Source organism: Gopherus flavomarginatus, chromosome 16, assembly GCF_025201925.1.
Source record: "Gopherus flavomarginatus isolate rGopFla2 chromosome 16, rGopFla2.mat.asm, whole genome shotgun sequence".
Lineage (NCBI taxonomy): Eukaryota > Metazoa > Chordata > Testudines > Testudinidae > Gopherus > Gopherus flavomarginatus.
The window spans coordinates 17,278,178-17,302,687 of record NC_066632.1 but is presented as its reverse complement, the minus strand read 5'-3'; the positions used below and the strand labels follow the sequence as shown (position 1 = coordinate 17,302,687).

The 24,510-nt window shown below is 48.1% G+C and overlaps 1 protein-coding gene across 1 annotated transcript in view; it reads left to right on the top strand.

The window, feature by feature from the left end:
* Nucleotides 1-23,504: 23,504 nt before the first annotated feature.
* AKAP8 (A-kinase anchoring protein 8) overlaps nt 23,505-24,510 on the top strand; it is a 30,773-nt gene continuing 29,767 nt past the window's right edge. Inside the window, exon 1 of the mRNA XM_050925841.1 lies at nt 23,505-23,613. Within this exon, the coding sequence (XP_050781798.1) occupies nt 23,595-23,613 (19 nt within the window). The 5' untranslated portion in view covers nt 23,505-23,594. The remainder of the gene's footprint in view (nt 23,614-24,510) is intronic.

Here is a 24,510-nt window from a genome sequence, read left to right as displayed (position 1 = left end):
GCATTTTAATACAGCTGAATGTAAATGTGTACATGTGGGAACAAAGAATGTAGGCCATACTCACAGGATGGGGGGACTGCCCCAACCCCAGCTGTCATGATCCTGTCCCCATGACAGCGATTGTTCTGATCAGTTTTTGAACTCCTGTCCAAGGGTCAGAGATTTCCCTACCCCCCACTTTAAACCACCCTTCCCTCATGTTTTAAATGCTTTTCCTGATTGCCTGCCTTGATGAGTACACCTAGCAGCTCAGCTTTGTTGTGTACATCTGACCATGCTGGTTCCATACATGCAGCTCCTTTGTGGAGCAAGCAAAAAGTTGTGGATCTTCTTACACTGTGGAGAGACAAGGCAGTGTGAGCCCAGAAATGGAACAGCTGTTGAAATATCAACACTGCAGATTTCACAAGGGGTGCTGGGACAGGGGCATGACAGGGCTGAGCAGCAGGGGCATGTGAAAATGATGGAACTTCACCAGGCATACCACAAAGCAAGAGAAGTCAACAAGAAACCTTGGGCTGCAGACCTGCCACTTTTACAACAAACTGTATGCCATACTTGGCAGTGACCCCACCAGCACTCCGAGGACCACTGTGGACAGCTTCAGAGGAGCCCAAGGCAGAGACCCCTACTTCAAGCAACAAGGGGGCAGGGGGGAATGCAGCAGGGGGGACTCAACCTATGCCATGAACCAGGAACTGTTTGAAACTCTGATGGAGTCAAGCCAGGTGAGCGCAGATGAGCCCGCTAATGAGCAGGAAGAGAGCTCGGGTAAGTGTGTACATGCATTGTTCCTTACAAAGGTTTTTTTTTGGTTTGCTTTGTTTTTCCCCCCTGAAACCTCATCTCCCTTCCTGCCCCATTTAAATGTCTCTCCCATCCCATCCACAAGTTTATAGAACAGAGACATTGAGTTCTAATTTCTTTAATGTTACAAAATACAATATTAGGAAATAAATTCAAAAAATTCTGTAGCAGTCCAGTTACACATTGCACATCATATCAGTGTTCTGTGCTCAGGCAGAGGTAGAACAAACAGGTAGAGTCAGCATCCACCTTTCTTTTTTTTTTTCTTGGGCTCAGCAGGGGGTGGGGAATGCAGATTACTTTGTTTATCTGACTAGGGTTGTCCCTTTAAGCCTCTTGAGACATCTTGAGGAAACTTTCATGGACATATTCCACGGTCCTCTCATGAAGATTGCTAGGGATCGCAGTCTTGTTTCTTTCACTGCTCTAGGAGACCTTCCCATGACACTCTGCAATGAGTTTGGCTGACACTGTTACAGTAAACAGGCTAGGGGCATGTGATCTCAGGTGGCTTCAGGATGCCAGTAGCAGTTGGGTTCTGTGTGCCTTTGTCACCCTTAGGAGTGAGATATCAGCTAAAATCACCATTGCCTGTGAAAATAGAGCTAATATTCACTGTACTTCCCCTATATCAGTCCCCAGGGAGCAGGCCCTAAAGGTTATAGCTTCCTTGCAACAGAATCCCCGCCCCCAGGCCACACTCACCATGGTTTAAGCTGCAGAGCGGTGCTGTCATGAGGCACTGCAAAGCTCAAGTGCCAATAAGCATTTCTTATTAAAAGGATTTATGGGAATAATGTAAGGGAGTTTTGAGACTTATCTTTCCCTTTTTGTTGTGACTGTAAATCTAATGGTGCATTTGTCTGTTTTAATCAGCAGCTTCTGGCATGGTGGCCTTGAGGGGTGCCCTCTCCATGCTGAGTGAACATCTGACCCTGATCGGGAGGATATGTTCTGTAGGATATTCCATCCTTTACAGCCCAGTGAACAAGGGCTAAATGCAGCCATGCAGAAAGACTGAGAATGGAGACAGCAGTTGCTGCAGGAGAAGCAGAAGAACCAAGAGATGCATATGGAGACGATAGGTTTCCTCAGGCACCAAACTCAAATGTTGCAAAGCATTATCGACTTACATTCCCAAAGACCCTGGACTCAGTAGCCTTTCCAGTCCTTGGAGAAATCCATGGTTGCTGCTCCCTAAATCCCCCAACATACCATATGGGATCAAGGTGTATCTCGTTCTTTTTTGAGTGATTGCTCATGTGTATTCACAATAGGTGTGCATGCTCGCCACATGCACCAGTGTTGGAAGACTTTCCCCTAGCAGTAGCTGTAGGGAAGTGCCCCAGCAACCCATGGAATGACGCCTCCATGGTGTGGTATAAGGGGCGCTATGCACTCCCCCCCACCCTCAGTTCCTTTTTGCCGCCAGTGAAGGTGCTTCGAAACTGCTCTGCTCTAGCTTTGCTGTAGCTTGTCCCCAGAACTCTTGTTCGTTCAGCATATGTGACCTGTAATTAGCACTCAATTAGTTATAACTTAGTTCAGCTACTGTGCCCAGGCTGGGGCATGCCCCAGGTTTTAAGTCGTGCAACACTTGTAGGTGCCTGATGCCAGTGAGTGAGCCGCACATGGACTGTCTACACTTTATGGGTGAAACTCATCTCAGCGATCGCTTTAAGATTTCCAAGTCGTTTAAGCTTTGGACTGAGAGAGGGAGAGACATTAGGCTCCGGGCTATCCTGATGGAGTCAGCGTTGATCCTGACTCCAGCACGCTGCTCTGAGTCAGCACCAAGCACTGTGATGTTGGTGCACAGCAACCCCCTGGCGCCATCTACTAGTCAGCACTGCTCCCTGTCCACGGGTCATGTCAAAAAGGCTAAGAAGAGGCCTTCTCCAGTGCAGCACTAGAGTAAATCGGGGGCAGAGATTAGACCCGTGTTGGGCAGTGCTCAATCTCCATCAGCCTCTAAGTCTCCAACTCAAGTCAAGCAGAGCAGCCCGGCCCAGTTGGAGCAGGCTTCCCCAGATGTCCAGATGCCCTCCACGCCGGAGGCCCTGCAGGTGGCCTGGGACATCATGTCCATGCCAGTACCAGGAGCACCGCCAATGTTGGCCCCACGCTCTAGAGGCAAGCCGCCACTGGGATCTCCTCAGTCGCTCCTGACTCGGTACCAATCTCAGTCAAGGGAACGTTCCCGACGCCATTCGGCGCTCAGCACCCATTCCATGCATAGTCAATGTGGGTCACCATCAACTCCCACCAGGTTGTCTGGCTGGATTCTGTCTGACCAAGACTCCAGGCACCGCTCCACCTGGGGAAGCAAACAACAATGGGACCATGGCAGACACGGCCGAAGGTCCTTATCTTGGAGGGGCTTTCATAGCCGGTTGCGACACAAACATTGACACTGTTCCCGTTCATTATCCCACACCAGGACCCTGCCACAGCACCACTTCCGCAGCCCCGGGCATCAATCACTGGTGAGTCACTGTCACAGATCTGCCCGTCGGAGCCGATTGCCGAGCAGCTGTTACCGACGGTTGCGGTCCTCCATGTCGAGGTCGTGGTGTCAGTCTCGGGGTCAGCACTGCTCCCAGTGCCACCACTCCCAGTGCCACCACTCCTCCCAGTCCAGGGATGGTGGCAGGTCATACGTCAGCCTGGCCTCCCTTCGTAGCTGTCCATCGATGGCTCAGACCGAACAGCCCGCTCCGCTGGTGCCACAGCAGGTGCAGTGGCACCGGGCCCTGTGGCCAGTGCAATGGTACCAGTGGGCATCGTAGCCCCCAGTGGGAATTTACTCAGTGGCTGAAGCCTCAGAAGGGCCTTTGGCCTCCCTCTCCCAACATCAGAGGAAGGAGTCGGTGGGACATACATCCTCGGCACTGTGCCCAGAAACCAACCAAGTGGTGGATCCTCCGGTGCTGGTGGACATGCAAAGTCCTCGCCCTCCCCTGATGAGGCAATTACAGTCCCTCTGTCCCACAGGAGGACTCTAAGGCCCACTAAGAACTATTAAAAAGGATGGCATCAAGCCTCCTCCTCCAGGCAGAGGAGGTGGCGGAGCCCTCAGACTCCCTGTTTAACGTACTGTCTGCTTCGGTACCACGCAGGGTGGCCTTGCCTCTCCACAAAGGGGTGGCGAAAATTTCAAATGCCCTGTGGCAAACCCCAGCCTCATCGGCCCCCATCTCTAAGAGAGCAGAATGCAAGTATTTTGTGCCTGCCAAGGGACAGGAATACCTATACACCCACCCTGCCCCTAACTCCCTGGTGATCGAGTCGGTCAGCCGCAGGGAGTGGCAGGGCCAACCAGCCCCTACGCTGAAAAATAAAGATTCAAGGAGGCTGGACTCATTTGGAAGGAAAAAAAATTCGTCGTCGAGCTTTTAGTTACAGGTGACGAACCATCAGGCTCTTCTGGGCCAAGTTTGAGGACTCCCTCCAGCAGCGTGACAGGAAGGAAACCAAAGCGCTGGTGGAGGAGGGTACAGCGGCTGCCAAGGCAACCCTGCAGGCAGTGTTGGATGTGGCGGACACAGCTGTGCGGTCCATGGCCTCTGCAGTGTCCATGAGGAGGACATTGTGACTCCTGCTCTCTGGGCTGTCCAGTGAGGCGCCGACCTCCTTGCAGGACCTTCTGTTTAATGGCAAAGCTCTGTTTGTGGAACAAATAGATATAAAACTGCAAGGCCTGAAAGACTCTTGCACAACACTTCAGATTCTGGGTCTCTATGTTCTGGCTCCAGCTAAAACTAAGTTTAAGCCACAGCAGAGTCCCACTCAAGCCACCCACTCTAAATATGAGCCTACTTATAAAAAGTCATGGGACTATAAGAAATGCCTGCAGAGGTGGTCTTGGCCTGACTCCCAGGCTGTGTCCTCCAAGGGCAAACAGGCAGAGAAACAGCCGTTTTGATGGGATGCCCAGGGGTGCCCTGCCAGTTCTCATCAGGGATCCACCCACAATAATGGTTCCCTTCTCCAACTGGTTGTGTGCTTTCCTCCAGGAGTGGTTGTGGCTGACTTTGGACCGATGGGTCGTCAACACCATCTCCTGGGGTTACACCCTCCAGTTTACCTCTACCCTGCCCAACCACCCTCTGCCCCCGTCCCTTCTGGGGGACCCCTCTCACGAGGCTCTCCTCAAGCAGAGTATTTACAAAGTGTGTGTTGGTGGTAGCAGCCTACCTCAGGCGCTGTAGGGTCCAGATCTTCCCCTGTCTGGACAATTGGCTGGTCAAGGGCAGCTCCCGGTTGCAGGTGTGGGATCACATGGTGCTCCTTCTGTCCACGTGCGCCACTTTGGGCCTGCTGGTAAACAATGCTAAGTCCACATTGGTCCTGGTACAATGCATAGAGTTTATCGAGATGGTCCTGGATGCCTTGTCGGCCAGAGCCTCCCTCCCACAGGACGGGCTCGAGACCCAAAAAGGGCTTATCGACGTGGTCACAGGGTTTCCAGTGACAACAGCAAGAGTATGCCTCTAGCTCTTAGGTCACATGTCAGCATGCACATATGTGGTCCGCCATGCCAGACTTAGGATGAGGCCCCTCCAGCTCTCGTTGGCCCTGGCATTTTCCCAGGCCAGAGACGGGATGGACAAAGTCCTCACTGTGCCTGAACCGGTGATCACCTCTCTAAGATGGTGATCCCTAGGGATCATGCTCCACGTGGTCCTGTTTAGAGGCAAGGCTCTGTAGATTGAGCTGGTGTCCGATGCATTGCACCTGGGGTGGGGAGCCATGTGGGGGACGTTCAGACCCAAGGTCTGTGGTCTGCACCGTACCTGGCCCTCCACATAAACATCAAGGAGCTCAGGGCAGTGCAGTGGCATGCATGGCCTTCCACTAGCACCTGGAAGGCCAGGTGGTCAGGGTTCTCATGGACAACAGGGCCTGAATGTTTTACATCAACAGGCAATGCGGGGTCCAATCCTCTGTCCTCTGCCAGGAAGCCCTCAGGTTGTGGGACTTCTTTATAGCCCACAACATTTGCTTATCGGCCACCTACCTTTCAGGAGCCTGGAACTCGTGGGTGGATCGCTTAAACAGGGACTTCTTCTCTCAGCCCGAGTGGTCCCTTCAACCAAAGGTGGTGTACAGACTTTTCCAAGAGTGGGGAACTCCCCAGCCGGACCTGTTTGTGACCCGGCAGAACCCTCGCTCTCCCTGGTTCTGCTCCCTGGGGAGGCTGGGATGGGGCACTAGCTCCAGTGCCTTCCTCCTGTCCTAGTTGGGCCGGTTTCTCTATGCTTTCCTCCTGTTCCTACTGATAGGCAGGATTCTGGAAAAGATAAAGACAGACAGGGTCTGGGTCCTACTGATTGCCCTGGCATGGCCCAGGCAGCATTGGTACAGGACCCTCACGGGCCTGGCGGTCGCCCCGCTGAGGCCGTTGCCATCCCACCCTGACCTGCTGTCCCAGGACCAGGGCCCCCTCCTCCACCCCAACCTAGTGGCACTCCACCTCACAGCATGGCTGCTCATTGGTTAGGCTGGGAGGAGAGGATGTGCTCGGAAGGGGTTTAGCGCATCCTCTTAGAAAGCAGACAACCCTCCATGTGCCGGGCCTACTTGGCAAAGTGGTCTCGGTTCTCCCAATGGGTGGCTGAGCGGGGCGTTTCCCCCGTGGCTGCCCCAATGCAGCTCATTCTGAACTACCTCCTTCACCTTAGAGCCCAGGGCCTGGTGCCCTCATCCATCAAGGTGCACTTGGCGGCCATATCGGCCTTCCACCCGCTAGTGCAGGGCCAAACAATATTCTCCCATTCTATGACTGGCTGATTACTTAAGGGATTGAATCATCGCTTCCCATACTTCAGGCCCCCAGTCCCACAGTGGGACCTTAACCTGGTGCTGGCCTGCCTTACGGGCCCCCCATTTGAGCTGCTAGCTACGTGCTCCAGGTCTCACCTGTCATGGAAAGTAGTCTTCCTGGTGGTGGTCACATCAGTTAGGTGGGTCTCAGAACTCAGGGCCCTGATCTCCAAGCCCCCATACATGGTGTTACATAAGGATAAGGTCCAGCTCCGCCCACATTCTTCGTTCCTCCCAAAGGTGGTCTCTGCCTACCACATGGGTCAAGATGTTTTCCTGCTGGTCCTCTTCTGCAAGCCCCATGCATCCAGTGAGGAGTGCCACCTCCACATGCTGGATGTGCAACGGGCTCTCGCTTTCTACCTGGAGTTGACAAAACGGTTCAGAAAATCCTCGCTGCCGTTCATCACCTTGGCCGAACGCAGGAAGGGTTGACTGATCTCCACTCAGCGGCTCTCCAATTGGATCACATTGTGCATCGGTACCTGTTATGACCAGGCAGGAATCCCCCCGCCGTCAATTGTGAGGGCACACTCTACTAGGGCGCAGGCCTCGGCTGCCTTTCTGGCCCATGTCCCCATCGAGGACATTTGTCGGGCTGCTACGTGGTCTTCAGTTCACACTTTCACCTTGCATTATGCGATAGTCTCCAAACCAGGAAGGATGCTGAGTTCCGCAGGGCTGTACTCGGTCCCTGGAGTCTGTGACTTTCTACCTACTTCCAACAGATATAGCTTGGAATCACCTACTGTGTTCTTTGAGAGGTGTTGGTAAAAGCTTTTTAACTTGTATGTGATTGTTTGCACTTTAATTGTGTTCCCTGCTTCTTTGCACACAATCAAGTAGGCAACCCCCTTCCCCTCATATTAATTTACACCAAGCATTACAGATTTTATAGTAGGAGGCAAAGTTAATCTTGGAAAGTGTGCACAACAAACACTTTCATAAAAGCGTCAGACACTACTGTGGCTGACTGTTGAAATGGTCTTTTACAGCCTTCCTCAGCGGCCGAGCTCTATCATTGGCCTTTCTAATAACCTTTGGTATGTCTACACTATAATATAAGCCCAGGGTTCAAACTCAGGCTCAAGCCTAACCCTCATTTTGTCTAAAAACAAATCACACTAATCCAGGGGTTGGTTCTGGGACCCAATAAGTGGAAAGTCTGAGCCTGAGTCAAGCTGGGGCCTTGGGTTCAAACCCTCTTGCTTTGCATTATAGTCCCATTGGACTCATGCTCTGTGAAGTTGTGATGCGGTTCTGGCGGGACCCAACTGAGAGTGCCAATTCAGGACCAATTGCTCAAACAGGGCAGTCACAGCCCAGGGCTGGGCTTTTTCCACCTCTAAGGCAAACCAAACCAGCCAGACAAAAACGACTTCAGTTTTACCCCACTGGCTAACCACAAATCACACAAGCAATTTCCTTAGACACTCCAGTCTCCCCGTATCGCCACCAGTCGTGGGGATGAATGGTTATGAAAACCAACACCCCAGTAAAAGAGAGAGGTTCTCTCGATCCCAAAGGACCAAGCCCCAGACCCAGGTTAATATACAAATCAGATCTTACCCACATTTCACGCTGTTGCCAATGCTTTAGAATCTAAAATCTAAAGGTTTATTCGTAAAGGGAAAAAGGTAGAAATGAGAGCTAGGATTGGTTAAATGGAATTAATTACATACAGTAATGGCAAAGTTCTTAGTTCAGGCTTGTAGCAGTGATGGAGTAAACTGCAGGTTCAAATCAAGTCTCTGGAGAACATCCCCCGCTGGGATGGGTCATTAGTCCCTTGTGTAGAGCTTCAGCTTGTAGCAAAGTCCCTCCAGAGGTAGGAAGCAGGATTGAAGACAAAATGGAGATGAGGCATCAGCCTTATATAGGCACTTCCAGGTGTAAGAACACTTCTTTGTTCTTACTGTGGAAAATTACAGCAAAATGGAGTTTGGAGTCACATGGGCAAGTCCCTGCATACTTTGCTGAGTCACAAGGCGTATCTGCCTCCTTTCAATGGGTCAATTGTGTAGCTGATGGTCCTTAATGGGCCATCAAGCAGGCTAAGCAGAGCTAACACCAACTTGTCTGGGGTGTCACCCAGAACTGCAGCACCAAATTGAAATACAGACAGTATACAGCCAATACTTATAACTTCATCTACATAATGATACAGACATACAGACAGCATAATCATAACCAGCAACCCATAACCTGGTCTTAGACTCCTTATATGACCCCCTTTATATAAGATTCGGTGCCACTACAGGACCTTGGTTGCAAACCATGTTCTGTAGTCCCAGTTTATATCAATAACGTGACAGAGGTCCATCAGCAGTATCCCACAATCCCACAGGCTGTCTTTTTGTCATCTGAATAGTCAAGTTTGGTGGACAGTCAAGTTTTCCCACACAGCAATGTGAACAAAGGGATAGAGTGGCCACATTTCTGGAGGGCTCTAGGAAGTTTGCGATATGCAGACTTGGGCCCACATAATGAAGTATAGATGCTGGAGCCCCAGGTTGGGACCAGCTGTGGGTTCAACAATTCCTAACCTGGGGTTACAAATGAGTGTAGACTAGGGTCCCCAGTGTGGTGCCTGTGGGTGCACTTAGACACCCCGGGGGCCCAGATTAGCATCCGTGAAAATGCCGCCAACAAGACTGCGTCATCCAAAGGCGTTGCCGCTGAAATGCTGATTTTCGGCTGTATTTCGGTGGTGACGCCTCTGGATGATGCTACTTTTAGGCAGCATTTCGGCAGCGACACCTACTGACATTGCCGCATTTTGGCAGATGCTCATCTGCCGCCACGATCCTCCGTGGCTCATCGTCTTGTGCCCACGAGACGAAAAAGGTTGGGGATCACGGGTATAGACGTTCAAGCTCTAGGTTAACAAACCCAGAATCTTTGAACTTGAGTTCTACTTACTCTGGGCTTACTTTACAATGTAGTCATACCCTTTGTGTTTACCTGTTCAAATTCAGCAGACAGACAGTCCACCTTGCCCCTCCACAGTGGTAGCAGCTTTATCCTCTTTGCCTCATAAATATTATGTAGTACTCAACTTGCAGCTATAACCATGGGAGTGTCTGTCTTGCCGAAATTCAATTTAGTGAAGAGACAGTGCCAACCACCCTGCTGATTCGGTAGTTGAATATTCCATTGGTGCTGTTGAGGTGGCGAGTGTACAGCTTCATGAGCCAAGGAGGCCAGAGAGGTAGGCTGGGTCCCCCAGGATCACTCCTGGCATTTCATCATTGCCATTGGCAATCCACCAACTGGAAAGAATGTCTCTGCTTGCAGCTTTTTGAAAATACCCTTGCTCTTAAAGATGCATGCATCTCACACCTTCCCTGACCGGCCCACGATGATATCAGTGAAATGTCCCCTGTGATCCAGTAGTGTGTGCATAACCACAGAAAATTATTGTTTATGTAGGGGTGCTTGTGGCAAGATGAGATGGTGCCAAAATGGGGATAAGGTGTGCTAGCTATTGACTCACCACAGTTTAGGAATCCCATTGTTGCAATGCCATTCACTATTTCCCAGGCATTTCCAAGAGTCTTGTGTAGAAGGAAATACTAATAACCTTATACACTTGGATTTCAATGGCTCACATTCTGGTGTTGCCAACTCTAAGCTGTGTGGATTTTCAAACTGTAAACTGATTGCTGACTGATAGCAATCTGGCTTTCCAAGCTTCTAGAGCATGATCACTTGTAATTTCTCCACTGTCAGTGCAACTTGCATTCTGATGACCCTGCACTGGAGGTCTGGGACAAGCTCAGCACACAGATTTGGGAACGTTGCCTTTCACATCCAGAAGAGCTGCAGCCACTGCTTGCCAACCCAAAACTGCATTGCAATGCGACCCCACCAAACAGTGCTTGTTTGTCACACCCAGAAGTAGTGATCCACCATGTAGAGCTGTTCTGTGAATGCTAGTAACAAGCCAGCATTTTTTTTCACTTAGTCCATCAGCATCCAGTTATTGTGCTCCAAAAGCTCCACATCTTCCTCATCACAATTCCAATTGTAGTACTCCTTCAAGCTATGCAAATACAGGAGAATCATGCATCCTGTATTAGCAATACTCATGAGTAAGGCTAAGACTTTGTCAAGGATATTTTTAGTAAAAGTCATGGCCAGGTCCCTGACAATATGATTTTCACTAAAAATATCTCTGACAAAATAGGGAGGTGGGTTCAGTGGGTGCTCAGGGGTGGCTGAGCAGCTGTGAGGAGCCCCTGCCACTAGCAGCAGCAGCAGAGAGCTCCAGGGGCTTCCCTGCCACCTGCAGCAAGTAGGAACTCCAGGGTCCCTGGCCGCCTGTGGGGGTTGGGCTGCTGTGGGGTCCCTTTGCCCCCACTGTGGCTGGGAGCTGCAGGGTCCCCCTGCTTGGATCTGCAGGTCCCACTGCTGCAGCTAGGCAGCTGCAGGGTCCCCCCACCAGGGCAGGGGCTGTTAGCTGTGGGGGGACTGGATGGGAGTCGAAGAGAAATATGTCGAAGAGATGAATGGAAGTCATGGATTCTGTGACCTGCATGACATAATCATAGCCTTAATCATGGTAATTGTGTTGAGCTCTACAGCTCCATACGTCTGTCAGAGATATGGCACAGGCCAAAAGCACTGTAGGAGGCTGTGGGAGGAGTTATGGGATAGAGAAAGTGGCCTGGTGGGTGTGATGTTGCAGTCTATGTGGTTTTATAAAAATATGCTAATGGGTGAATATAATGTAACTGGAATATGCTTCATGCAAAAGGTGTCTTGTAAGGTATCACCACAAAGCTTATAATCTACTGAGTGTGATCATCCTATTTGTATAAATGTACCACTCCTGCATCTGAAACTAGAAATATGAAATATAACTCTGAGGGCCTATTGTAATTATGCAAAGTGTGGGCCATTAATGGTTTGGAATCTTGATGGCTCCCATTAACCAGGACATTTGACTGCAGATGGGTGTGTTTTACTTGCAAGTCTTCCTGTATACCTGTGTGCTGGCAAGTGGGCAATGAAGTCTTGCAGTGACATGTTATCATATCATCTGAACTGTAATCCATCTTTAACCTGGTGTCTTTCTATTGAGAAGGGGTGGGTGGGAACCCAGAGAGGGACAAAGGATTCCCGTCTTATGCAAAAGAGATATAAAGGGTTGGAACAGAACAAAGGGAGGAGAGGAGCCATCATGAAGAATCCCCTAGCTACCACCTGAGCTGGAACAAGAGCTGTACCAGGGGAAAGAATTGTGCCCAGGCCTGGAAGGTGTCCAGTCTGAGGAAAAAAACTTGCTGAAGCATCTCTGAGGGTGATATTATCTGTATTCAGTTTGATTAGACATAGATTTGCGCATTTTATTTTATTTTGATTGGTGACTTATTTTGTTCTGTCTGTTACTACTTGGAACTACTTAAATTCTACTTTCTGTATTAATAAAATCACTTTTTACTTATTAATTAACTCAGAGTATGTATTAATACCTGGGGGAGCAAACAACTGCGCATGTCTCTCTATCAGTGTTATAGAGGGTGAACAATTTATGAGTTTACCCTGCATAAGCTTTATACAGGGTAAAATGGATTTATTTGTGTTTAGACCCCATTGGGAGTTGGGCATCTGAGTGCTAAAGACAAGCATACTGCTGTGATTAGACTAAATTAGATTAGGCCCCCATGAGGCCTTGCAAACCCTTCCCAAAACACTCTGTGCTAGATGATGGCAAGTTGCACAGTGCAATAGCTACCTACAGCACACTGTTCCCTGTAGCAAAGCAAGCACTGCAAACACAAGGAATATAGTGTGGACATACCAAAGTGATTTAATTTCTGTGGTGGCTGTATGTCTAAGTAGACCTAAGTTACATTATTTTGTAGTGTAGACTCGTCCTACGTCTGTGACATGAAACCCATTATAGTGGGCGTGGGGCTGGGCTCATATGGCAGGGACTAGCTGATACATTGATAATGAAACGAGAGAAACCAGTGCAAGCATCTGAGTCAAGATGAATGTGTGCTCTGATGAGCTAGATTTGCTGAACTCAGGCTGAGCAACATGAGGCATGATGCACCAGATCTGTGCTGGACACTGGGAATAGGCATGTTCAATTCACCCACTTGGCACTGGGGAGCTGAGAATCAGGATGCTTGGTGCTTAGCACTGCCATCAAAGCACTATGACAAAGAAGGTGGATGAGATAATCCATTGAGATGAATGGAGCAGTTCACACATCTCAGAGCTAATATTTCAAACTGTATTGTCTTTCATCTGAGAACATTCCATAGCGATGAATGGACTGTGTCACACCTCTGGGAGTCTCCTATGCTGCAGAGGTCTATGTAGGGCTCCTTCCCAATGCACTAGGGCCAGATCTGGGATGGGGATTCTGAATCTCCACTCTCTTTCCATTTGCTATCTCCAGCTGGTACATGGACTCCTCAGCCCCACCAGCTTCCTCCCTCCAACCTTACCAAGGGCATGGAGGGGCCAGGAAGAAGCAGGACCTGATATCTGAGATATGGGGAGGTGTGCCCAGATTTGCAACAGGGATTTAGGTGGGGTTGATGATGCAAATGTAGGACCATTTGATCAAGGAATCCCTGAGATATTACCCCCACCCACACACCTTTTTAAAAAGTACTCTATACCATGGTTCCCCGCGTCCCCCGGTGTCTGTAGTAGTTTATGCCCTCCCTCCCTCCCATTACATAGGTATGTATATGGTGGCAGTGCTTCACTTGAATCAATTTTGGATTCTTCGTTTTTCACTTGAGTTGCCTTTTTTTTTTTTCTGTTGCATGAATGGGCTAATGATCTATTCTAAAAAGAGCAAAACTGTGAGTGTGGTCCATGCTTACAATTAAATTCCCCCCACTACAGAAGGGATGTGGACAAATTGGAGAGAATCCAGCAGAGGCAATGAAAATTATTAGGGGGCTGGAGCACATGATTTACAAGGAAAGGCTGAGGGAATTGGGCTTATTTAGTCTGCAGAAGAGAAGAGTGAGGGGGGATTTGATCGCAGTCTTCAACTACCTGAAGGGGGGTTCCAAAGAGGCTGGAGCTAGGCTGTTCTCAGTGGTGGCAGATGACAGAACAAGAAGTAATGGTCTCAAGTTGCAGTGGGGGAGGTCTAGGTTGGATATTAGGAAAAACTATTTCACCAGGAGGGTGGTGAAGCACTGGAATGCGTTACCTTGGGAGGTGGTGGAATTTCCATCCTTAGAGGGTTTTAAGGTCAGGCTTGACAAAGCCCTGGCTGGGATGATTTAGTTGGTGTTAGTCCTGAGGTCTCTTCCAACCCTAATATTCTATGATTCTATGAAATGTGCATACCATGTTGTAGCAAATGGATTAACATACAGGTGGCAATGACTTTGTATAATGCTGTGCATGCTTAACAGAAATCTATCAAAAGGCACGGTGCCAGCTGAGGACCTATGCCTGGAGGAATCAGCTTTACTAGTTTATTAATTTCTGTGGGTAAAATGTACACTATACGTTTTTTTCTCCTACAGCTTCTTTTTTTCTCCTAAAGCTGTTCACACACACCCCAGAATACATTCCACACACCCCTAGTTTGAGAACCTCTGCTCTATAATCCATATACATATTGAAATTGCCTTAAAAAGTAGTGTGTTACAGTAGAGCTGGATAAAATTTGTGGTACAAATTTGGGGTCATTTGATCAAAGAGTTCCCAATATTTTGCCAACCACAAAATGAGCTTTTAAAATTTTCAACACACTCTAAAATCCATGCACATAGTGAGATTAGCCTGAATGCTAGTATGCCACAACAAAGGTAGAGGTGTACATTGTATTGAAAATTTGGGGTCAAGGGACTTCTCAGATACAGTTCCCCAATAAGAAGTTGAATGTAATATCCACATTGGTCTAAAACCCACATGCATAGTGAGATTGTCTTGAAAACTGGTATTCTGCAGCAGTCTCTGGGGTAGACTTTAGCTGGATGGTGGGGAGAACACCCATTGAGATGACTGGGTCAGCTCATACCTCTTTGGGCTATTGATGTCTGGCTACATTAATTTCAAATAACTCTTCTGATTTAACTGGGAACATCCCATTGGGATGAACAGGCCACACAACACACTTCTACAATTTCTCACCTATGCTGTAGAGAGATGTGGAGAGCCCCTACCCCTAAACTAGCTCCTGAAGTAGAATAGGGAGTCAAGGTTTCCCCTGCCTGCCTCCAGCTAACAGATGGTCTCCTCACAGCGAATCGAGTACCATGTTCCCTTCTCCCCAAGGTCCCTCCAGCACTACTGGGACATGTACTGGCCAGGAGGAGGGCAAAGGTGCTAGCTGAGAGGCAGTGAGTTGTTCCAGAAAGACTCTCATTGCCCTACCATGGTCATGCCCCTCTCACTACTACCACTTCCTTAAAAAACAAGGGAAATGTTTTCCCCACAAAATTTGTTAAACCAGATTTAAGATTCCCTAGTGCTGCCTTGTAACCTTCCAAAATGTTGAGGGCACCTAGACTTAAACCTCTAAAACCAGAAAATACAGAGAAATGCAGCTCCAGCCTACATCCTGCCTCTGCCCTCTTTGAGCAATGCCCTAACCTGCCCCAGACAAACATCAGAGTGCGCTAGCCTTCCAGATGTGGAGTGCAGTGGGAACACAGCACATGAGTGCAATACGATAAATTAACAAACTCTTTACTAAGGCCTTGGCTACACTGGCGCTTTACAGCACTGAAAAAACACCCCCCTGAGCGCAGCAAGTTACAGCGCTATAAAGCTCCAGTGTAAACAGTGTAAACAGTAAGCTAATCCCCTCGGGGAGGTGGAGTACCTGTAGCGCTGGGAGGCTCTGACGAAGTGGGTATTCACCCACGAAAGCTCATGCTCCAAAACGTCTGTTGGTCTATAAGGTGCCACAGGATTCTTTGCTGCTTTTACAGGTCAGTACAGATTTGAATCTTACCCAAAATACCATGCTGCCACCCAATCCTTTAGTGTCTAAAACTAAAGGTTTATTATAAAGAAACAAGAAAGAAGAAGAAGAGAGATCTTAAATGGTAAAGAGGTCACATACATACAAAGACTTCAGAGTCCATATATCAGGTTCCTAGCAGTATTGGTGAGTTTGCTGGCTGAAAGTCATCTCTGGAATACATCCACAGCTTGGATGGGTCATTCAGTCCTTTTTCAGAGCTTCAGTTTGTAGCAAAGTTCCTCCAGAGGTAAGAAGCAGGATTGAAGATAAAATGGAGAAGATGCAGCTGCCTTTTATAGCCTTTTGCCATGTGGCTTGTGCTTTTTTTGTCGCAAACACAAGCTGCCCAGCACATAGCTTGAAAGCCTTAGAGCAGGGGTGGCCAACAGTGGCTCCGGAGCCACATGCAGCTCTTCAGAAGTTAATATGCAGCTCCTTGTATAGACGCCGACTCTGGGGCTGGAGCTACAGGCGCAAACTTTCCAATGTGCCAGGGGGGTGCTCAATGCTCAGCCTCTGGACCTGCCACAGGCCCTGCCCCCACTCCACCCCTTCCACCCCCTCCCCTGAGCCTGCTGTGCCCTCGCTTCTCACCTCCCCCCCACCCCCAGAGCCTCCCTATAGGCCATGAAACAGCTGATCAGGAGGTGCGGGGAGCGAGAGGGAGGCGCTGATTGGTAGGGCTGTCGGTGGGCAAGAGGAGCGGGGAGCTGATGTGGGGTTGCTGATGTATTACTGTGGCTCTTTGGCAATGTACACTGGTAAATTCTGGCTCCTTCTCAGGCTCAGGGTGGCCACCCCTGCCTTAGAGATCTGTCCATACCTTGCTGAGTCATAAGGTGCATCCTTTTCCTTCTCTCAATGGACCAACTGTATATCTGATGGTCCTTAATGGGCCATCAAGCAGGCTAGTCACTGCTGAAACTGTCTGGGGATGCCACCCAGAAGCATAGCACAAGTTTTGAAATACAGACATATCTATAACCCATAATACAAAGGTGATACAAACACATACATGAGATTATCGTATTTGGCAAATTATAACATTTTTCAGATATCTTACATGGCATATCTGGCATAACTCACTGTAATTTTACAATATTGACATTCATAATATCCTTGTGTCCCTCAGATTCCATACAGCATCACAGTGACAATGGATGCAGCTCCGTGGATAGTGGGACTTTCCATTACCCCCTCAGCTGGACAAAGATACTCCCTCTCAGATACATCTTTATACCCTCATACAAACAAGTTAGTACTGCCTCTGACATAGTTAGTTACTGCCCCCTGACATGGCTAGTTATTACCCATCACCTGGTACATGTTGATTCAATCAAAACATCTCTATTATGTATTGTCATCCTGACTTAATCTTTTAGGAGGGGTCAGTGTGTTCCTGTTACCCTTGGGGAATGTTTTTGTACCATCCTTGGTACTGGGATGTTGTGGTAACACTTGATACCGGGAGGTGTTTGTGTGAGTGCTCTGTGCTCATGACTTCTTAGGAATGTGTATTTTTGCATTATTAGCCCTGTTCTTGCCAGATTCTGTGAGCAGGTTCTCATACAAGGGCTTATGTCTCAGGCTTTCTTCCTACTACATTCCCCCGCTTTTTGTCTTTTTATGGGGACAATCTTTACCCATTGTCCCAGAAAAGCATAATGCATGGACTGAAGATGGCTTAGTGGGCTAAACACTGACCACCTTACTTTCCCATTCACACATTTATGCCCCATTTGTTCCTTAGTTTACAAATTTTTTTGTATGACTGATGGACAGATTTTATTTTTTAATTTGTTTTTAGTTTTTTATGGTGGGCTGGGAGATGTTAGGCCTGGGACCATGACTGAGGTATGTGGTGTAGAGTTGTGGTTTGATAATTTGTGGGTGACAGGAGGAGGCCTTTATACTTAGTTGGTGGTTAAGGAGATGGGCTTTGGTTAGGATTATAATAATATGCGTATGTCTATAAGGGTATATATGTATACTATGTATGTGTACATATGACACCACTTTATATTTAAGCCTAACAATATTTTTAATATGTTGTAATTTGTTTTTTTCACTTTAGTGCTGTAGATAGCAACACACTTTTATTAGGACAATTACAGTTATCATTTGCTTTATTATTGGTAGTAGACTGAGTATTTTGAAATACTGGGATAAGCATTTTTGTAGTGTTTCACAGTGCTACGTATATGAGAAGTAAAACAGAAATTTGGAATAGTGACAGTACAAATGAGGCTTTTATATATAATTTGTGCGTGTTTAGTTAGTACACAGTACTGTTTATTTATGTTATAGGTTAGCCTTACTGCTGGTTGTTATCCTTGGGTAAGCTTTGCTGGGCAGGAAACAGGAACTGCTAGCTTTTTTGTTTTATGGGTTGCATTGCTTTGTGATACATTAGTAGCTGATGTAGATTCAGTTGTTTTTTATGGATGCTGGTTTTTAGATAATTTACTGAATGGACAGTAATTAATGTATTCAGTATTGCTGTCTCAGCATTTAGTACCCAGACACTGAACAAGGTTGTTTTGAATAACATGAGCTTCACTAAGGATGCAGCGTTACTGACTTCAAAGTGTGACTGGTACTACCAGGTAATTTGTTTACCCAATTTGTAGTTACTCTGTAACTTTATTTTTTTTACCATTTATTTTTTGTTTGCTTTTATGTTGTTTGCTGCCATTTGTTGATTTTTATTTGTGTGTTGGTTAAACTGTTTAGCAATGTTATGAACATTATAATTGGTGTACAGCAATAATACAATATAGCAGTAATACAGCGGCTTTTACACTGTAACCAAATTTAAATTAAATGACAGTTTAGCATGATCCAGCTTGTGGTCTGTAGCTGATTGCCAACTTCATTGTTTATATATGGTAGACTGAGATGTAGTTGACTAGTTTTTTATTCATAAAGAACTTTATTTTTTTTTTTATGCTTGGGGTTTCTTCACTGTATACTGATATTTTCTAGTGTTTTTGTGGTGTGATATTTTTTGGTGTCTTTGGTTTGTGAGATGCAACCTTAAACAGCTAGTTACTTAACATAATAAAGTTTTTTTTTCCAGAAACTTAAATTTAATAACTTAGAATCATAGATTATTAGGGTTGGAAGGGACCTCAGGAGATCATCTAGTCCAACCCCCTGCTCAAAGCAGGACCAATCCCCAAATGGCCCCCTCAAGGATTGAGCTCACAATCCTGGGTTTAGCAGGTCAATGCTCAAACCACTGAACTATCCCTTCCTCCCTTTATAATGTAACGGGGATTAAGTGTTTTGTAACAAGCTATACTATTGCAATTGTTGTACAGACATTAATTTTTACTTGAGGTGCATTACTAATATTTTATACTAAATGGAATGCTTAATTGCTAAAATAGATGCTTAGAATTTTTATGAGGTGTATTACTTTCCCGTTCTGAGCACTGTGTTTTAGCAAAAGAGTTAGTAACATAATTTTTATCAAGCTTTTTAATTTGCTTGTGATACCAATTCCACTTGTATCTATTTAGATGCATAAACGTTAACAACCACTACTTCCCTTTAACATAACATAAAAGAAAAGTGTATAACAATTAAACCAAAATAAATTTTAAATGCAAGTTCATGCAAACACTTTGAGGGTATTACATTTTTATGACACTTTGTTGTGTTTGGGAGCTCAAACTGGAAACCTACTGAAAAGGTGGAAACCTGTTGAAATTGTTTGGTTAGCTTTATGCATAAATTGTTATTTTTTAAACATTTTTGCTATGACATTTTTATAACTATATTTAAAAGTGCAAACTAGTTTATGAAAACCCAAACAAGAAATTGATATTTTTGTTAATATTACCTTCACCTTAATGTTGAGAGGTCCCCTTACATTTTTTCTTTGAATAAAAATATGTGATTAATAAGACAATTATTTTTGTTTTTAATTGCATTATTGGTTGAGGCAGAAATATAAGTATGTATAACTAATACCTTTTTGAACTTTAAAAAAATTGTATTAATATTACGACGGTTATACCTCAATACATTATTAAAATAGTGTTGTACCACTTGTATTTAAAAAATTGTATAAAATTGACTTTTGTTGCAACAAAATAAAAATAATAAAAAAGTAGTCAGAGGTCATCAATATGGTTAGATGTTTGGCTGCATGTGTGTTGGGCACAAACAGCCAGCACAGTAGCGCTCGAGTGAACCGCCCAATGACTACAAAATCCTTTAAGGTACGAAGGCACCAGGCCAGGTTTATTGGCGACAAAGCACGGTAATAGTACCTGGCAGACTCTACGAGGATACTAAGATGTGTATGCCCATGACAATGGACGCAGTTCAGTGAATGGTGGGACTTTCTGTTGCCCCCTCAGCTGGACAAAGATGCTCCTTCTGAGATACATTTGTATACCCTAATACAAACAAGATAGTACTGCCTCAAACATAGTTACTGCCCCCTGACATGGCTAGTTATTACCCATCACCTGGTACATGTTGGTTCAATCAAAGCATCTCTATTACGTACTGTCATCCTGACTTTATCTTTTAGGAGGGGTCAGTGTGCTCCTGTTACCCTTGGGGAATGTTTTTCTACCATCCTTAATATTGGGATGTTGTGGTACCACTTCATATCAGAATATGTTTGCAAGAGTACTCTGTGCTTAGCACTTCTTAGGAATGTGTATTTTTGCATTATTAGCCCTGTTCTTGCCAGATTCTGTGAGCAGGTCCTGCCTTATACCAGGCCTCTAATATAAGGGCTTATGTCTCAAGCTCTCTTCCTCCTACAATCCCAACACAACTCTAGACCTGAATTTCCCCAAAACTGTGTCCCCAGAAATGTCCAGCCCTCTCTTGAAACATTCATAGGAGTAACAAGGTCCGTTGCTTCTTCAAAGAGTCAAAAGCACAGCAACTAGTTGCTTTAACTGGTGTTCAAATTTATTTAATCAAACAGAGGGAGGTTTTAAGTGAGCTCAAGTTACTCCTGGCGGGATTCTGTGTGACTGCAGAAAACAGCACCCCCTGCACAATTCCTGTGCTTCCTGACCCAAAACGGCAGGGAAGCAAATGAAGCCATGCGGGGGGGGGGGGGGGGGGGGGTGGAAAATGTGGACAACTATTGGTGCAGTTTTTTGGGGGGGGGATTGCCTCCCCCTCCAAACAGAGATGAGGTGTGGGTGGGAGCACAGGGTATCTGCCATTGCCCCCTCCCCATTTCTGCAAGCTCCGAGCTGCCCAGGTGAAGGAGGATGCTGTCTCGGCTCCATTGACTCTGTCTGAACACCGCTTCCTGGGTCCTACTGCCAGTGGAGCTCTACTTCTGGGTGCTGGGAGCCTTCCTGTTTTCTGTGCAATAGTCAGTGCTTGTGGTGGGGTGGGGGAAATGAGGGAAACGGGGGTGAGGGGAAGAGGCAGTGGAGAAGGAAGGTGGAATAGGGTAGGTGGAGGGGAATGTGGGAGTGAGGGAACGGGGATGGAGAAGAAAAAAGGATAGAGACATTGCGGGGGGGGGCGGGAAGCGGGAGCATCGGTATGTGGCTCCCCTGTTAAGCAAGCTCATCGAACCCTCACCTTGACAAACCTACCCCACTACACCTGGACCCCTCCAACGAGCCCCCCACACCGACCCCCCCTCCTCCCGCTGAGCCCCAACCACTGTCACCTGGAACTCCTTCAGAGTCCCATTGCCCCTGCACGCTCCAACAAGCCACTGTGCCCCCCCGATCTACCACTGAACCACCAGCATCTAGATTGCCTCACCCAGAAACCTCTCACCCCAAACCTGGATCCCCCTACACTAAGCCCTTCCACACTTAGCTCCTGCTGGGCTGAGCCTGCCCACCCACACCTAGTACACCTGGCACAGAAGGGCAGGGTTCCAGGGTGTTTCTGGGGCAGACCCAGTCCTTGCATTGTATCAGGGTCAGGTGCAGCCTCACTGCCAAATCCCTGTACCAGGTGAGGTGGAGGCTTCAGGGTGATCTCCCACCTCAATGCAGCCAGTGGCCTGTGCTCCCTACTGCCATGGTGGAGCCACATTTATTTATTGACAAACAAAATTTGCAAAATTGTAAAATATTGTGCACATAATTTTTAAGCGCATAATTTTAATTTTTTTGGCGCAGAATTACCACAGGAGTATGAAATTTAAGGGATAAAGTCAGAAATGGTTAAAATCAGAAGTGAAAAATGCTATCTAGTGACCAAGACTTAACAAAACTAGTCTTGGTTCAAGGCACGATTCTTCCCATCCCTCCTTCCTGCAAGATGTGGCTGGCCACTCGGGGTCAGGATCTCCCACAAAGTTCAATATGCTCAGCTCCTTTGTCTTAGGTGAAAGATCATTTAGGGTCCTTTGCTACTCTTTTATAATCCAGTGACTTTTTGAAATGTATTCTTCTCAAAGTTCAGTACCCTGCTATGAGGAAAGGTGCCATGGAGTCTGATAGAAAAGGTTCATGCTGGTTCCTTCTCCCCTAGTGTTTTCTACAATAAAAATTGATCTGTCTCTGCAGCCTCTGATATGCTAGTGAATGGCCACTTGATTGTGATGACCAATTACCTGTGATTACATGTGGATGGAGGCATCAGCCTTTCCTTTGTCTGGAAAAAAAACGGTTTACCCCCTCCCCAGATTTGTCTGGTTGAGATACATTTTAATCCTTTGTTTCCTTCACATCTGTACAGTCCTCTGAGCATTCACTGTACGTACACCACACAAAAATACTAATGATCAGTGTATTATTGGTTTTCCAATGATACCCTACATCACATGATGCCAACTTTCATTTTTCTGTGTGGGAGCTCCACCCAGGGGCACTGCCCCCACTCCATTCCTTCCCTCAAGGCCCCATCCTCACTCCATACCCTCCCGCAGCCCTTCTTTCCTGCCATCAAACAGCTGATTGGCTGGTGGTGCTGAGCATCCACCATTTTTTTTCCATGGTTGCTCCAGCCCTGGAGCACCCACCGATTCTGCACCTTTGCCCTACATGACTGTTATTCGATTCGTATTATGCTATAAGCGAATTGGGATACACTAGTCAGGCCCATTGAAACTCGCTACCATATACTAGCGAGCCCCTTTCCCTCTGGCACTGGGATTTGCTTAGGGTCACAATAGGTTGCTGGCCTGTTGCTCAACCTCCACCCTCCAGAAGTAGCGAACTGCTTTGTGTCTGGCCCTTACCCTTTGCCCGGTCTGTGGTGGCCCTACCAGGGATGAAGACTCCCAGCGGCAGAGCTCTCACGCTCAGGGGAATGGGTAAGCCGCCTCGCCCTGTGCAGGCGAGGTCCCCCGGGCACAGAATTATTAACTTGTGATGAAATCACCGTGAGGCAACAGGCTCCGAGCTGCCACCCAGGCCCAAGCACGCGGTGGGGCTGCACAGCTGTCTGGATGTGGGTGTCAGCCCTGAGCCACAGCCTGGGGGCCGCACGTGCCCATCCTCCCCTCCCCCACCCGTGTGCCTTGGAACCCCCAGCCAGCTCCAGCCTCCCCCTGAGGGGTCCATCCGGCTCCTGGCCCCCCCACCTCTCACCCGCCCGCCCGCCAGGCCAGGCGCTACCACACTTTGAAGAGGGGGGGCTGTGGGGCACACCACAACCCACCGCTCCCTGAACCTCCGAGAGCATCTCCAATATGGCGGCCTTTCATTTTCCAGCCACTAGTTTTGATTGACGGTTAATAGCACAGAAACGGGCCAAGGAGAACGCTCGAGGTCACCAAAGAATAAATGGTCTAGTCCAATGGGATCTCTCGAACATACGGGCGGTGAAGAAGCACTAACCAATTAACATTGGGAGAGGGCGGTGCTTTGTGGGAAATTCGACCAATGGGTGAGGCGGAACTCGGGAGTACGTCCAATAGGGTGTTTTCGGGGCGGTACCCGATCGCGGCTATGGCCAATGGGCGACGGGCGTGTGGCGCTTGCGTCGTGAGCGGAAGGGCGTGCGGTTAGTGCGAAGGAGCCGTTGGACTTGGCTGACGGCGGAGGGAGACATGGATCAGGGCTACGGCAGTAAGTAAAGCGAACAAGCGGTGCGGAGTGAGGCTGGAGTCATACGGCGGGCGCTGGGGCAGCGGGCGCCTACCGGTTGGCGCGGGCCCCGTTTACTTGGGGGGAACCTACCCCCTGGCGGAGCTAACCCCGCCTACCGTGTGGAGATGGCGGTGCTGATTGGCTGTCAGAGCCGCCTCTCAGCGAGGTACCCCTGCGGATTGACGGAGCGGGGGTGGCGTTGTGTGGGAGTTTGTCCATCTCCCTCTCACCGTGAGGAGCGGCGCGGTGGGGAGCAGGACCCCCCGGCGGGGGAGGGGGAGGAACTGCCCCTTCCTCTCCCGGGATTGGAAATGGAGCGGGTCCCATTTCTGAAGACGACACAAAATGGCGGCCGCCCGCGTGTGCGCGTCCCCGCGGCCTCTGCGGTCCCATGCGCGGCCCTCTGCGCCGTGAGAAGTTGCTGCCGCCTCTTTGCTCCAGTGGAGCCCTATGTGCTGTGCTGCCGTCCCGCCCGCCCGTATGGGTGTGGGCCTGGGCTCAACACTCACAGGGCCGCCTGGGGGAGCCTCCTCCGCCCAGCCCTGTAGCTCAGGCCTGGCCAGAGAGCGCCATGCCCTGCCCTGTGTCGTTCTCTGGCTCTCTCTGTCCCCACTGCTGCGGCTCCCCCCTTTCAGTGCAGCTTCTGCCTCATCCCAGCAGCAGCCCACAGTGGAGCGCTTTGGCCCGTCTGCCTCCTCTCAGCCACCCCCCTGCGCAGCCCTGTAATGCAACCCCAAATACTTTCCTGTTACATGGAAAAGAATATCTGGAATTGTTATAGTAAACATGACAAAAATACAGAGAAAAATCCTCAAACTTTAAGTTACAAGCTGACTGGTGGGAGGCAGCTTTCCCTGTCTTGGGGATAGGAACATG